The 17,359-nt window shown below is 36.1% G+C and overlaps 1 protein-coding gene across 1 annotated transcript; it reads right to left on the bottom strand.

The window, feature by feature from the left end:
- Positions 1 to 9,118: 9,118 nt before the first annotated feature.
- On the bottom strand, positions 9,119 to 12,077 carry LOC121429861 (muscarinic acetylcholine receptor M4-like). The gene is made up of 2 exons (XM_041627119.1): positions 10,706 to 12,077; positions 9,119 to 9,403 (listed from the first exon to the last, which is right to left on the bottom strand). The coding sequence occupies exons 1-2, from the start codon at positions 11,546 to 11,548 to the stop codon at positions 9,119 to 9,121; spliced, it is 1,128 nt and encodes a 375-aa protein (XP_041483053.1). The 5' UTR covers positions 11,549 to 12,077.
- Positions 12,078 to 17,359: the final 5,282 nt, after the last annotated feature.

Here is a 17,359-nt window from a genome sequence, read left to right as displayed (position 1 = left end):
TTTCATCTCTCACCCTCCTCCTTTTCCGCCCCGCCCCTCCTTTTCTCTCCCTTCCTTTCCTTACACCTCTCTGTATCCATTCAATTCAATTACCGAAGCCTCATTCTAATTATCTAAAAAAAAACACTGGTCCCCTTTATTCAGTTTCTAAATTATTCAATAACCTACCCGCAACAACCCGGTTAGAAAAAAACCCGACTACATTTGCACGGTCGTCTCATATCACTTTCTTAATTTAATTCTCCATCCCGATGATTCTAGATGATACCGCATTATATACCTTCATTTTTTATCTTTGATTTTGATATAACTTTGTATAGTATTTTCGTCTATTTATTTTTCATTTTTGTTTACTCCAATCTACTTTTGCCAATTGTATTTTACCCATGCTTTGATTTATTTTGTTTTTATTTTCGTTCTCATTTTGTATGCTTGTTTTATGTTGATCTTATTTGTTATTATCTTTTGTCCACGGCCTTGCTGAAAAGCAGCTTCTAGCTGAAAGCAGGCTTTTTAACCGTGATTAAATAAATAAAATACAAAATACAAATACAATCTTTTCCTTTTTCTTCTCTCTTTTCCCTTCGTTTGTCACTCTCCTCATCCTTTTCCTCCAGACCCTTTCCTTCCAATTTCGATCTGTCCCTTCCTCCTCCATTTCTTTCCTTTTCTCTCTTTTCCCTCTTATCCCTTCCCTTATTTCATTGAAAATATATATTTGGAGTTTCAAAATTGAAGCAAATAAAGGCAAATTTATCGGATTTGATCCTAATTATGCTACCTCTAACGTGTATACTGCTTTTGATAATTTTTTTAACAATTGCACACATAGATACAAAAATAATGCTTAAAGTATTTCCATTTATTTGAAAGCAGGATTTTTTTATTTCAAAGACGATTGAAGAAATTATTTAATTAAGTGCAAAAATGTATAGGTAAACAAACAATGCTATATTTAAAATTCATTTTTCAGCTCTGTGCATTGACCTTTCATGCATACCACACGTTGCTATGTCTGACAAACCTCAAGTTTTCAAACGCAGCCATTCTTTGTGCATGTTGTCAAGGTTAAGCTTTGTATTCTTTTAAAAGTTACACAATTATTTTCTCTATCATTGTCAGATCAAGAAAATGAAATAACATTTTATAATTATAACGGAAAGGGAAAAGTGAGGACTTGATAGCCCTATCAATCACACAGACTCTACATCTTCATACACGCAACAGTTTCGCCGAAATTTTACACTGAGGAAGTCCAATATTCTGCATACAATTTCGGGAATTAATTTTGTTTTTGTTCTGAGTGTTGATTTTACTCAGGATCAATTCACATTATTCCCTTGTAATTAATCGACCCGGCCGGTAAAAATTATGTCATTTACTTGTTCATAACTTTAATATACTTCGGTCGAGAAAACTTGCAAAAATTGAATCAACTTTTCATTACATGACCTTACATGACCTTTGACCTTGATCATATGACCTGAAACTCACACAGGATGTTCAATGATACATGATTACTCTTATGTCCAAATTTCATGAATCAGATCCATAAACTTTTAAAGTTATGATGGTAATTCAACAGATACCTCCAATTTGGCCAAAGTTCATTGACCCTAAATGACCTTTGACCTTAATCATGTGACCTAAAACTTGCACAGGATGTTCAGTGATACTTTATTACTCTTATGTTTAAGTTTCATGAATCAGATCCATAAACTTTCAAGGTTATGATGGTAATTCAACAGATACCCCCAATTTGGCCAAAGTTCATTGACCCTATAAAATGACATTTGACCTTGGTCATGTGACATAAAACTCGAGCAGGATGTTTAGTATTACCTGATTAACCTGATGTCAGAGTTTCATGAACTAGGTCCATATATTTTCTAAGTTATGATGACATTTCAAAAACTTAACCTTATGTTAAGATTTTGATGCTGATTCCCCCAACATGGTCTAAGTTCATTGACCCTAAATGACCTTTGACCTCGGTCATGTGACCTGAAACTCAAGCAGGACATTCAGTAATACTTGATTAAACTTATGGCCAAGTTTCATGAACTAGGTTCCTATACTTTTTAAGTTATGCTGTCATTTCAACAAGGCAAACGCTAAGCGTTGTCTCGCCTGCATATTGCATTCATGAAGAGACTGCATGTCAAAACTATATGACATATGACTTCTGAGGCTGTCAGCAATTTAGGGGGTGAATTGTGGTTCTGACAGACTAAATATGCATTAATGGTATAGGCCTACTTTATCCCTAGAAAATCAGATAACACGGAGAATGCTGTTAATACTATGAAGCTATAATTATTTCCATGCAAGTAAGGAAATGAATGTTAGTGAAAAAGAATGTAATTGATAATAATGTGAGTAAAATTGTAAAATTAAATTAATTATTAAGGTGTTATGGCAAACTTATTGTTTGAAAAAATGGAGGAAAGGTTGTGCATGAAAGATAAATAAAAAACTTATTGTGTGTGATTTTTAACCATCTTGCCTTCACTTTAGCAGGAGGGTTTTCTAAATTGATCTGTGTGCATATGATAAGTAAATGATGCAAGAGTGAAGCTATAGAAAGTTATTGTAGTCTAGATGATCGGTGCAAAAAATAGCAAGAATTGTTCAGATTATGGTAGAAGCATGAAATTTGGCTGACAGGTAGAGAAAATAGTGCTGAACGTTTTTAGTAGGGGGTGCCAACCAGACCTCTTCTCGTATAGCAACAGTTGCTAGGTAACATATTTACCTTGACAACCACCATTTGGGGGTGTTATCTACATTTCAAAAACTATATTTTGACTTCGAAGCTTCCATTTTACAATCACATATCAAGAAACATTTCAACCATGTATAGCAACAGTTGCTAAGCAACACATTTTCCATAACAATTATAGATAATATTACTTAATACAACATCTGGAAGTGAATGAAAGTGGTTAGAAAATTTGTCAAGGTATGACTTTGGAGTGAAAAAAAATATAGCAGATCCCTTAAAAGTTCAGAGACATTCCAAATAATTATAATGCCTACACAGTAGGCGTAATCTTATCTAGGTAACAAACCTAATTTCGATATACATCATTTTACTATTTTTGCATACTTGTTACTTACATATGACAAAGCTAACACACAGACAAGAATCATCATTGGGTCATTGAATGTGCAGATAGGATCTCTCTTGTTATGAATCTGAAACAGGGTATTGTAGTAGATGTAGCATGGAACACTCGGAAAAACACCGAACCTTGAGGGAAAAGGGAAGCTGAAATTTTATTGACATTAACTAATCGCTCCCAGTTAAATGACAAACCTTCTTTGGAAGTAAATGCGAGTAGGCCTAATGCATCACACTTGTCAGTAAAATTTTGATATATTGACTGACTTGAATATATATGTTTAGTAGACCTGAAAAATCCTCAAGAATCATTTCCTGTATATGCACTGTAGAGCATGTACAGTAGACCTGAAACAGCCTCAAGAATCATTTCCTGTATATGCACTGCAGAGCATTTGCAGTAGACCTGAAACAGCTCAAGCATCATTGTCTGTATGTATGTATGTTGCGCTTTTTTTAATCTGATTATAATGCTGGACAGTTGAGTCATTTATTTTTCATAGTTTCTATCTAGATAATGAAGAAAAAATATATGCATTATGTACAACTGTGCAGTTTCCAGTAGTTTGGGACTTTGTGCACCATTCTAGCGAATGAATAGAATGTACATTTTATGTGTCGCACATGCCTTCACAGAGTTGGGCATATACAGTATCTAGTCCAAAATTTAGGTTAAGACTGTCTGGATTGATTATAAGTCGGGAAAAGCAAATGCACTGTAAAGCATATATATGCTCGACAAAGAATATTAGAGGCAACAGAGGAATATATCAAAAAAGTTACAGCCATCACCATCTTCGGTGTAACAATGAATTGTTCGTTAATCAGAGTGTGAGAGACAGGACATTATATAAGGTGATAGTGCAATCAGCAAATTCATTTCCATCTGAGTTCTGAGTTGGACATGCAAAAATGTATTGGAGGTATTTTGAAGGAAGAAGCATATCAGAACTGAATGCTTCTGTTGTGTGTCAGGGTTTTGTGGTCGAGTATGGATCACGTGCAGCCAACCAGGGGGCCTGTTGCAGGAAGAGTTGCGTTTAAACGCAAGTCCCGAACAGGGGGTGCTTTATTGGCTGAAAATCAAGTTGCACAAGATTTTCTGAGTTGCGTTTGATCGCAACTCTTTCTACAACGGGCCCCAAATATCACAAGTGCGTCATAATGTACATCCTACAAGAGCTTTCAAGTAATGATCCATGAAGGTGCAGGATCCCAGCCAAAACACTTGCAATCGGAACTGACTGGTCAAAATCAATTTCTGCGAGAGCTTTGAAGTAGGATAGATGCCGGAGCAACAGAATCCAGGCCAACAAGCCTGGAAACAGAACTGATGGTCGGTCCAAATCGACTCTTGGGAGATCTTTCACGTGATGATAATCCTGAAGCTGAAGGATTGATACAGGTCAAAACACCTACAACAGAACGGACAGGTCCAAATCAACTTCTGCATGGTCGAGTTGTGATAGATCAATCATGTAGCTTCAGGATCCGGCCAACATGACTAGAAACGGAACTGATCGGTCCAAATCAATTCTCTCGCATGCAGGATCTTTCACGTCGTGATAGATCACAGAGCTGGAGGATTGATCCAAGTCAAAACAACTGGAGACGGAATTGACATGTCAAAATCAACCCCTGCACATGGCGTTAGGTCGATCCGGAAACGGTATGGAAAGCTAATATGCTCTTCATTGCAGGCTTCAAAAGGGAGGGGATAAACCAAGGCAGAGTTTGTTGGCTTTCAAGAGAACGACTACTTTTAGCTAGAGATGAAGTGGTATCCAAGCACTCATTTGAAAATTACTTTCTGGCGGGATTTTGGTGTTTGAAATAATTTCTAATTTAGTTGACTCAATCAATTCTTGGCGGTCATTTTTCATTGCTCCAAGATCAGAGATATTCAACTTGTAAGCACCCATGACCTCTTGGTGAGCTCTTGTAACTGTTCTTCCAACTGTTCTTCTCTTGTTAAATGTTGGTTTTGTGGAATTCTTTCCAAGGGCATTTGTAGGTGTTATACAGGGTCTTAAAGGATATTCATAGGGCAAATACATAGCCACAAATTTCGAGAATGTCAACGGTTTCTAGACTTTTAATTCTCGATGATACAAATTCGATCAATTCTACCTCCATTGCCAATCACTCAGATAAGTAAACATAAGGTCTATTATCATTCAATGATAAATGGGTAACTAAATTATATAGTAATAACTATGAAAGACACCAAATAATTTAAATCGATGGTCGATCTTTTACATGTATTTATGTTAATCCATAATAATTATGGTTCCCAAATGGAGAAAATTGGTGTTAAGGTGATTTTTTTTAACATGCAGCAAGCATTACTCTACCAATAATATGGAACCCATTGACATCGTCTTCGGAAATATGAACCATATCATGAGGTAGTTTAATTTGTGCAAGATTTTACGTCAATCAATAATCATCTATCAATAATCTTACCGTAAGACCTTTATCCATTGGTTGCTACGGAAAACATGTTACATCATCTGGTATTTCGCATGGGCGTGTATACATTGTATAATAAATTGTTCCTGGGTTTTTTTATTAATGTATTAATGCTTTAATAGAAAAGATATGGTTCATATGAATTATGATCATGAAAAATAGAATTGGTTACTGTGTAAATAATGTTACCTAGCAACCGTTGCTATGGTGCTCATTAGGTATACCAAAGGAAAAATTCATCACATGAGAACTCTATGGGCAAGATTTAATTTCTGAGCTATTCCGAGTAAATCATATTGATCATATTCATCTGAACAATGATAAACAGTTTGTTGCTATGGAAAATGGCCCCTTAGCAGCCGTTGCTGTGAATAAATGGATAAAAACTGTTGTGATACAAATTAACATGCTTTAGGTTAAAATTCAAGCAACAAATCGCTCATGAAAATGTTATTTAAGCCCAATAAAGCTCAGTTACTAAGGTAAATATGTTACCTAGCAACCGTTGCTATGTTTGGAAAATTCACGTTGGCACCCCCTGCTAAAAGTGATTAGAATAACTTACTCTACCTCTGTGCCAATTTTCATGCTTTTACCATTTTCTGAACATTTTTTTCACCAATCACCTAGACTATTGTGTGTACAACACAGCACAGTGCCAATCATGGAAAATTCATTGACCTTTGACCTTATTCAAATTCGACTCATATTCGAACTTGACCTGTGCCTTCAGGAGATGGACCTCTGGTATGAATTTGGCAATCCTACCTCGAAGATATAGAAAGTTATTATGTGTACAACACAGCACAGTGCCAGTCATGGAAAGTTCATTGACCTTTGACCTTAATAAAATTCAACTCACATTCGAACTTGACCTGCACCTTCAAGAGATGGACCTCTTGTATGAATTTGGCAATCCTACCTCGAAGATATAGAAAGTTATTATGTGTACAACACAGCACAGTGCCAGTCATGGAAAGTTCATTGACCTTTGACCTTATTCAAATTCGACTCATGTTCGAACTTGACCTGTGCCTTCAGGAGATGGACCTCTGGTATGAATTTGGTGATCCCACCTCGAAGCTATAGAAAGTTATTGGGTGTACAACACAATTGTTGACGACGACGACGCCGCCGACGCCGGAAATAGTGATACCTTTGTCTCGCTCCGCTACGCAGGCGAGACAAAAACTTAACCTTAGGTAAAGATTTGGTGTTGACGCCGCCGCCGCTGTCGGAAAAGTGACGCCTATAGTCTCACTCTGCTATGCAGGTGAGACAAAAATTACCTTCGAGCGGCCGATTGGGGAAAATGTAGCTTTAAAAAATTCCGCCAGCCAATCCCAAGTTCGGTCAGTTAGTGCTTTGCATTCTTAGCGTAACATAACAATAAGCAAATGACAATGAATAACATATACATTTGTATACTTTCTCCCATACGTGTACTGTATCAAAGTAATAGCTTTGATCCAGCTGAGGCATGGCGGCTTGTTATTGTTCAAAACCGACCTTCACCCGACAAAGGAATTTATAATTGGTATGGTGTCGAAAATCTGTCTATCTGACGGTAAATCGGATCGGGGTCGCCCTAGCAACTAACCCGTCTCCGTGGTCTAGTGGTTAAGGCACCGGCGTTTAAATTTTTAACAGTGTATTTCTGTTCAGAACAACTTTGAATGAATAAAGTGTAGAGCATAACTTAATGTCAGGTGATAGATTATTCCAATTATGATGACTATTTAAAATGATGATGATTTTTTAAAATGATGATGACTATAATGATGCTGACTATAATGACCACAACTATGATGGTGATGACTATAATGATGATAATGACTAATTATGATAACCATAATGACGATGACAACAATGATGATGACTTTATAATGATGATGACTATGATAGTGTTGACTATTATGATGATGGTAACTATGACGAAGACTATAATGATGAGGACTATAATGATGATGACTTTAATGATGATGACTTTATAATGGTGATGACTATAGTGATGACTTATTATGATGATCACTATAATGACGATGACACCACTGATGATAACTATGATGATGATGATGACTAGATAATGGTTATGACGATAGTGATAATGAATTATTATGATGAGGTACTAATGGCGATGACAACAATGATGATACCTATAATGATGATGACTACTTTTAGTTATTATTTAAGATGGTGGTGGTAAATGGATATACAGAGAATGGACAGACGAATGGCTGGCTGGTTGGCTGGATTGATTGATTGATTGATTGATTGATTGATCGATTGATCGATTGATCGATCGATCGATTGATTGATCGATTGATTGATTGATTGATTGATTGATTTTGTGGAACACAATCGAAAATTCTGCTATTAGATCGCTTCATTCAATTTACACAATGGTGATCTCGTCATTATTTTAGAATATTGCATCATTCAGCCAAATACACATTAAAGAATTATAAATACACCTATAAGTAAGCAGGAAAAATGTGATTTATCATAATTATGCAAAATAAAAATAGCTTCCGTTGATGTATATAATTTGCTTTTATTATGCCTTTAATCTTTGTCCGTCATGCAAAGAATTATACGACACAATTTTGTACTCTTAGAACTCTGCATAAATTAATATCATTATAGTTTTCAGTTATGTAACGGTGGGGAGGATAATTTCAGACGTCAGTGTCGAAATTAGCAAAACAATTTGGAAGCGTTGCAACGTGACGTATGTGGGAAATTGAGAGAAAAAAATGAGAACGAGTGAGACTTTCGGCCGTTTTCAAAATGAAAGTCTATTTGGTGCCAAGTTTTGACAGATTCCAAAGATTAATATCATATTCCATTCCTTTTCATTTCCTTTGTGTTCTCGATTTGTCTTGGTCTTGGATGTTTTTTTTTCAAAGCCGCACCAAGTACACAACCCGCCTCCCGCCAGCCCCCTCCATGTCTACGATAGTGTTACAACTGATAATGCGATAATGATATGCTTCAGTTTGCATCCCTATATATTCTCATGTTGTAGCAATATTTTGCCTCTATATACAGGGCTTCCTATATTATAAATGTTTTAGTATTACAATTGGCCTTACTTATGACACCGAGTGGCAATGATGTAAATTGAAGCAGCAAACATGTTGTTGAGGGTGGACTATACATGTACATGAGTCATCCCTAAACTTGAATAGGATTACGTTACGCCAATGCTGATTATAACAACCTGCATGAAAGGTATATTGGATGTCACTGGCATACATTTAGAAGGCGTTGGGGCCGTGAACACCCCCCCCCCCCCCCAACATTTCCACGAATACGGAAAAATAGAGAAACGGAAAAAAAGGAAAAATGAAAATAAAGGGGTGAAATGTGATATTATTTTCGGAATATGTAATACTTCAACATCTATCACAATTAACAAACTTGCATGTATTGAAAAGGTCAAAGACTTTGTCACATAAGCTAAGCCTGGGCCCATCATAAATTAGGGCTCATTATACGCAACCAATGTTGAATGTTAAATCAACAGTAATGCTTTGGATTGCAGATCATTCCCGCCACGGTTCGGCGAAAGAGCGGCTGTGCGGCAGCATAGCTTATCGGGTTCAGGACACTGTTGATGTAGGAAAGCGTCCAGATTAATGCACCAACGGCCACAGGGACCTTACTCGGACCAACTGCAATGACGACGAAGAGGGCGGTGTGGGACATCCACGAGATCAAAAGCGAAATGATGATAAAGGAAACACAGCGAGTTGCTTTGCGAGCAAAAGCATCAGATTCACGATTTTTCTTCTTCCGGATTGCCTGAAAACAAGAAAGATTTTTTTTTAAATGAGGTCATAAAAAAAGGTTTCACCATTTTGAAGATGTTCGATAAGAGATGATTATACTTCCTAACGTTTATTGGCTCTTACTTTTCAAAATCTTTCCTTTCTTTATTGATAATCACAAACAAATTAATTCAAATGATACTTTCCTACAGGAAAGAACAGAGTATATGTGCAACAGTGTGTTCACATTGTGAAACACAATCACGCTTACGCTTAAATTTGAGCATCTCAACAATGGGAGTCGATCGGTGTTCAAGATTGGAGGGATGACTGACACAAATATTGTTAACATGGTTATCTGTGAGAGTTTTTATTTTCTAGTTTAAGGGAAGATGGAGTCCGGGTGCGTCGTGGTCTAGTGGTTCTGACTCTCGCCTTTGAAACAGAGGTTCGTGTGTTCGAATCGTAGCCATGGTGTATTTTCCTTGAGCAAGAAGTTTATTCACACTGTGCTGCACTCGACCCAGGTGAGATGAATGGGTACTCGGCAGGAGTAATTCCTTGCATGCCCTGAGCGCCGGTGATGGTAGCTCGAGCTAAAGCCGGGGGTAATAATAGCAGCACTTTGTATCCTCTGGCAAAAAGCGCTTTATAAATCCAGCTATTATTATTATTGCTATTATTATTATTATCATCATTATTACGACCAAAAAAATTTCAGGGGGCTAGACGTGCCGTAAATGGCAGAATATTTTTTTGTAAAAGTAGCTGTGAGTGGGCGAAAATTTGGACCTTTCCAATACAAAACTGTGCTTCACCCAACCCAGGTGAGGGAGATGGGTACCCAGCAGGATTGTAATTAAACGCGCCAAGTGCCTTTTGCAGCTGGAGCTAAATCATTATTTCTATCATTGTTATCATTACTGTTGTTGTTTTTGTTGTGGAGAATGTTATGGTGTTTTTGATCATTCTGGACGGGAATTGTTCGGTTTGAAGGTGGAGAACTATGAAAAAAATAACACCAAATGCTCCCTGTTGTTGGTTTTAAGGACATTTTCCTTTGCTTTATTTGGTCTTTATTATTATATATCCTTCAAATAATACTGCAAATTCTATTTGTATAGTCCCACAGCAAAAAGGTTTTTTTTTCTAAATGCTTCATTACTTGATGAATCGAAGTCCATGGTGTTGCATAAATCCATGAATATTGTAATTCATCTTGTCATCCAGTAATCTTGGATAAATCAATCAGTTTACTTATTTGTAATGTTTTGTTAGATATCAGTTAAATGATTATTAAATACTTATCAGTTGTAATTTGAGAAAATAATCATACTTTTTTACCTTTCCTTCCTTTTTCCGGCCGGTCAATATCACGGTCATCCTTCGCCATCTCTGATTCACCATGGGATTGTAGAACTGAACCAGAGTTGTCTGGTGACTCTGTCTCAGGATCAATCCCTGATCCTGAATTATTGGGCTTCGTATCGAATTTATCGTTAAGACGTTGTGCCCCAAGTGAGTTCTTTATCTTGTATAGGATTCTGGTGTAAAGAACAGCGATGACAACCAGTGGTAGAAGATTCAGAAAAACTGATATCTGCTGTGAGGCCATCCTGGCAGGGGCTTGGGCGTCGAAACGGGGCCCGAAAAGGGCAACTAAGAGCCAGAAAGTGAATGCGACAACCCAAGGTATCGCATTGAGGATACACGCCCTGGTTTTGCTTCTGCCCAAGAAGTGCTTGATCGGATGGTACGTTGCTTGATGCCTATCAACGCAGATGACGACGATGGTGATCACAGAAACGCCGACTAAACCCTTACCGATGCACAAGAAGATCCTACACACTGGTGTTTGGACGTAACACTTTGTAACAAGAGTGGTGATAAGGGAGAGTCCAACCATCAAATCGCTGATGATGAGATTGAGAATGAAGGAATTGTTGTATGTCTGGAGACGTTTCTCGATGGCGTATGCTACGATCATGACCATGTTAGATGCGATGATAATAGCCGCAAAGGCACTTATCAAAACGGTGCGGCCAACACTTGCCATGCTTGCAAAGCCCACTTCCTCTTGCATGTCAGGAATAAATGGAGATTGTTGGTCAGGCTCATCAGTTCCTAGCAAATCATTATCGAATGTTATGTTCTGGAAACTCATCTTCGACTGGGACATAACTTTGCGGAACAAACTGATTAACAATGAGTCGTATTTTTCAGGGGATTTAAAATCCGTTAATAATCTGTAAAAGGAATGTCATCGAAGGCTTCCAGATTCAAAAATAGAACAACATGTATCCTGTTTCTAATTCGTATTGGTTTGATCTAGATTTTCGATTATAATGGGAATGATTTTGGATATCAAATTTGGGCAACTAGGAAACAGAATCATTTGCGGCATATTACACGTACCACAATCTAGTTTGTAAATAAAGGCAAAGTTCTAAAATCGCCCGTTGTAATTTAACAGTTCAAAGACTTTTTTGTCTTAAAGTCGCAAAACAAATTCAGAAAGCGATGACATTTCCACGTTTCCTAAGGGAGAAAAATTCGGTGGAAAAATCGAAAGCTATGAATTTGATTAAATCTTGTGACAAAAGTTATCAGCTCAAGCTTAGAATGAAGATGTACGAAAGGACCACAGATCAAAATTGTGATTTAATTTTTGAGTATTTTGCAGACTCTGCTGAAATTCAGTTTCGCGCTCTTTTTAAGCGATTCAAGCCACTTATTGAACTCTCGATCAAACAATGAATGATTTTGTTATGTTGAAGTGAGGAAATAGTATGGCGTAAGCATTCGGCTTTTTTTCTTCAATTTTTGTAAATTATTCTGTTCACCAATGATCTCTTGGTGGTTATTCACAATAAGGTAAACTGGTGTCACCAGGATATCACCATTTCCAGACCCCTAATTAATCCACTTTGTCGGGACGGAATAAATTGGCCGCCGAGGCTTCATGTAATCAGCAACGCAGTTTTCCAAACCATAAACCTTTTATTTTGTCGGTGGGTTTCTTTGTCGATTCTTGTGCGGCTTTTTTATAAAGTGGATTTTTAATAAAGTGATCTGAACCTCCGACATCATTTTCGGTGACGTTTTCTTCTTACGATGATAGTTTCCAAAATGTCCAAGAAATGAAAACTATATCTTTACCAAGGGTCTATTATGACAAATTAACCCTGAAAGATAATGGAAAGCAAGTAGGTAGTAAATAGATAGAAAGGAGTCCGATACAATAAAGTCACCGACAGTAAAGGGTTTTTGCATTGGGACACAGAACGCTTTCAAGAACATATAAAATCTATTGTTAATGCCTTTCATGACAAAGGGCAACCAAGACGTCTTTCTCGAAAATCGATGAATAAAAAAATGCATTTTTTTTCTAAACTCTGGACAAACGACATTCTTGCATTTTTTTCCTCAGCTCCGAAAATTAGGGCGACACTGCCGTTCCGGCTTACTCAATTTTCGACAAAGACCTCCTAGCTGTTCATTGTCATTTGGTAGGCATTTCAATACATTTTCTATGTTCTTGAAAGCTTTGTGCGTCCCGGTGTAAAAGAACTCACTACTATAGGAAGATACGGCAAAATGAAAAAGCAGCGGGATGTCTTGCTAAAATCATAATGAGAGATTTTATCCCATCGTGACGAATAATGTAGAAGTTAATTTTCAGCAACAACACGGTGACCCTTTTATCAACAACCTTCTTGAAAATGGATTTTGCTTGATGATTAAGTGTTTCACATTGTTTTTCTTAAGATCCATCTGATAGCCATCAGAAATATATTTTGATCTTTTCATTTCATAAAAAATATCAAATTAGATATAATATTTACTACAATTATCCAAACCCTGAACTTATATCATATCTGGAATTTACATTACAATATATTTATCTGTCTATGATAATTCACAACTGCAAGTTCCTACTTGCTTATACGTATATATATAGTGTGTGTGTGTGTGAAGAGTAGAGTAGAATCAAGGATGAAGCAAAGTATTCACTATGTTGTAAAGCTTTCGGCCCTGGCCTTCTTCAGTTTTTATTTGCTATACAAAACAAATAAAGCAAATCAATATAGAATAAGCAACAGAACAAACATAATGTAAATGATAACAAATTGAATCAAAACCAAAACAAAAGAATAAGAGAAATCAAATGGTAATACACGGAATTTGTATTAAAAATAAATAAATATTAAGTAAAATAAAGAAGTTGTTAAACTGGTGGAAGCAAAGAGATTTAACTTTGACAGGCAAAATACAATTATTAAAGCAGTTTTTCTTTTCAAAATTCATATATGTGGCATCTCTTACACCAATTCCAGAATGTGTTTATGTTGAGCTTGATCAGTTGGCTTTTACGTATTTGTGGGGTGGCAGAAATAAGATTAATATAAGAACGATGTATTTAGATTACCATCAAGGCGGCTTGAAAATGATGAATTTTCAATGGGTAATAAAGGCACAGAGAGTTATGTGGATTAAAAGACTAATAGAAAATAATTCAATGAAATGGAAACAATATTTCAATTATGCCACAAAACATCTGGGAGGAAATTTTATATTTTCATGTGATTACTCGCTTGGATTGTTGGAGATAGCATTGCCGCAATTTTACATAGATTTGTTGGAAGTATGGATAGAGACGAAAGATTCGATTAAAATCTGAAACATTTAAAGGAACTGAGATATTTTAACAATAAATTTGTACGAATTGAAGGGTAGTGCATATTTAACCAAAAAATATATGAAAAAAATATTTACAGATTGAAACATATTATGGATTATGAAGGAAACTTAAGGTCATTTTCGTACTTCCAAAAGGGTTTAAACATAAATGATTTTCATTTGATAGAATCAATTTATAAAACTTTTCCAGTCAGCTGGAAACGAAATATGAAAATAGATAGCAAAGAGGCTTCTCTTAGGGAAGAAATATCATTAATATCTGGAAAAAAAGAATTTTGTCAATAGAGAAGTTAGTATCTAAAAACGTTTTATATGCAACAGTAGATTAAGAGAGTTGCACGGCATTGCTCATACAAATCATCACTTGTTCCGTTTAAATCTCACAAAATGACCTTTGTTGTTATTGTAAAAAAGAGGAGGAAACATATCGCCATCTTTTTTTGGGAATGTGAATATGCTTGTTTGGTTTGGGATAATTGTAAGGAGATGTTTGGTTTCATTTCTACGGGTAATTTAAGCTGGGAGGAAATTCTTGTAGGTGTAGAATTAAAGGACGAAGGAAAGAAACGTTTAGTCAATCACTTTTTAATCTTTGTTAAATTTTTAATCTTTAAAGGAAGGGAAAAGGTGTGCTTATAACCATGGATGAAATTAAAAGGAAATTTAAAGAAGAAGAATTGGAAGAAAGAAGGCTGGCGCTAGGTAGAGGTAAGATGTCCCTACATTTAAGGAAATGGGAAAATCTTAATTTAAGGAATAAATAGGGAGATCGAGACGAGAGACAAAAGCACAAAACAAATAAAAACACAGGAAAAAAATACGGAGAATTGGAGTCCCTTCCATGTAGAGTATAGGCATAAAGGGGAGAATGCTCCTAACCTGTGGACGGGGGGGGAGGTAGAACAACACCTTTTATCGTTTTTTCTCTCTTATCATGTCATATATCTTGTCAATATTTCATTTTGTAATTGCTGAAACGCATTAGTATTAATTTCTAGTATTTTTTAAGTTTGATGCATAATTTTTAGAATTATATTTGTTATGGATTTATTGTATAATTCATTATTATTTTTCAAATCGTCTTTACAAATTGCTTATAGAATGTGATTGTGTATTTGATTTGAGAGAATACAATAAAACATCCTTAAAAAAAAACATGAAACCGTCATACAACGAAGCATAATTATAAACATTATTATGGCATAACTAATTGCCTTGTTTTTTCCCCCATGAATACACAATAGTAAAGAACTTTTCAACTAAACATGCAAACTTACTAGATAAATATTTGTCTACAATCCTATATAAGGAAACAATAATGATTGAATATAGCAATCAACAACCCATAACTCTAACTTTTCAAATCTTGTTGTCGTGTTGGGATCGGTAATTATAATTTAGAAGGGAAGCGTAATGAAGAAACTATAGAAAAAAAATTATACAGTTCAAAATCACAGGGTATATATTTAATAATCAATAATTATCAGCTACAGTTTACACGTTAAAGTGCATGACGATATCAATGAAGAATCAGATAAAATAGGATACGATAAATATAATTATTTCGAACCATGATATTAACATTCTGAAGCTTAGGACGTCTGAGTCTTGAAGTCAGTCAGTCTATATAGATGAGTATGGATCTAGTACTATATAATTATCTCTCATAATCATGAAGTCTTATTTATATCGTTAGCTTTGGGGTGTAGCAATTTAAGGTGGGAGTAATCTCTAAAGGTGATCTGATTGGTCTACAGGTAACTGTCTATCAATTTTTTTCTGTTATAAGGGGTGTGGTGATGCTCTGTGCAAGTGACTGGGGCTGGAAGTGTGAGTCATACTTCTTAGAACTTTTGTTTCTTGAAGTTAGCTGACGTCACTGAAGGTTGGACTTTTATGGTCAAGGTTTAGGAGTTAAATGGTATTGGGGGTTTGTGAATTCTTACATGACATTGGGGGAGTTTGTAGGAAAACCGGAAGTTAAATAAAAACTACATAACATTATCTTGGTTAAAGCCACTTTGATGAAATTGTTTAACTTTTCTATAGTATGTCTAACAAGCCCTGTACATTTAGTAACATATACATGTTTGCATGTAATCGATTTAATGTACTGTGATTATAAAACAATGTATGCATGAGTCATATACGTTATCATCAACATTAAGAATTAGATCCATAAACATTTATACCAATGAACCCACTTAAACTGAATAAAACCAGATCATATTTCCAGTACATTCTCAATACATCTATTTAGATGTAATAGATGTATAGATGTAATGATTCCATGATAGATTTCAATCTATATGTATATAATGTAGATAAGATAGGTATCAGAGGCTCTCATAATCATTAAAGGGATGGGGACGTCTATAGTAGATGGCGACTTGTTGTATGGGACGCCCACACCGGCAGACCGCTTACGTTCTGAGGGCTTCTAAATTATTTTATTGAAGGAAATTGTGTATCTATTATGAAAGATTTTCACCTTTAGGAAACAATGCCAAAAAGTTAGACCTTTTTGTATACTGTTTTGTTTTATTCAGCGAACATTTGTTTCTAATACTGTAAGGGAGGGAATGTTAACCCTTATGCTACACAAAACCTTATGAACACCGCCTTCTTTGTCCTCCCCCGGTTCCCCCCCCCCCCCATTCTCATTGAAAATTTTGCCGACCCCCTCCCCTCAACCGGTCTAGTTCGGATGGACGCCCATGCCCCTATCTGAAAGCTTTCTCCTGCAAATCGATCCCGTTATTGTATTGAAAAAGAATCACGTTTCGCCATTTTCGGTAAAATTAACGTCATCTCTTCCGAGCTGACGACACTCTACCCAACTTATATTCGCCCAGTGATTGTGTTCCAGTATGCACGTTTATATTGCGATCATCCGGTTGGCTGTTGGAGAAAAACACACGCTAACTGCTTGCACAGTTTGGTGCAATTTTGTACATTTCTTTGAAATATTCGCTTTCATGGCAAACTCGCAATAAATTGCAAATGGCACAGAGGCAAGAGTAGTCATGATCTTTAGCAGACAACCGGAAAAGAACTTTAGAGTATAAACGGAGGATATTTCATAGTTTGGACAACTTCCTTGTCGTTAACGTGGTAACGGGAATTTTCCAGCGTCCAATCGGGTAAGAGCTCTCAATTAAATTCCAATTTAAATTTCACAATTTCTACAATGATGACACTGACGCTTCAAACATGTTAAACATGATTTTAATCAAAGTAGTCCGTGTGCGTCTCTTCTCACGTGCCCGGATGAAGGTTTCTAATTAGA

This window comes from Lytechinus variegatus, chromosome 1, assembly GCF_018143015.1.
Source record: "Lytechinus variegatus isolate NC3 chromosome 1, Lvar_3.0, whole genome shotgun sequence".
NCBI classification, from domain to species: domain Eukaryota; kingdom Metazoa; phylum Echinodermata; class Echinoidea; order Temnopleuroida; family Toxopneustidae; genus Lytechinus; species Lytechinus variegatus.
This window is presented reverse-complemented; position numbering and strand designations above follow the sequence as displayed.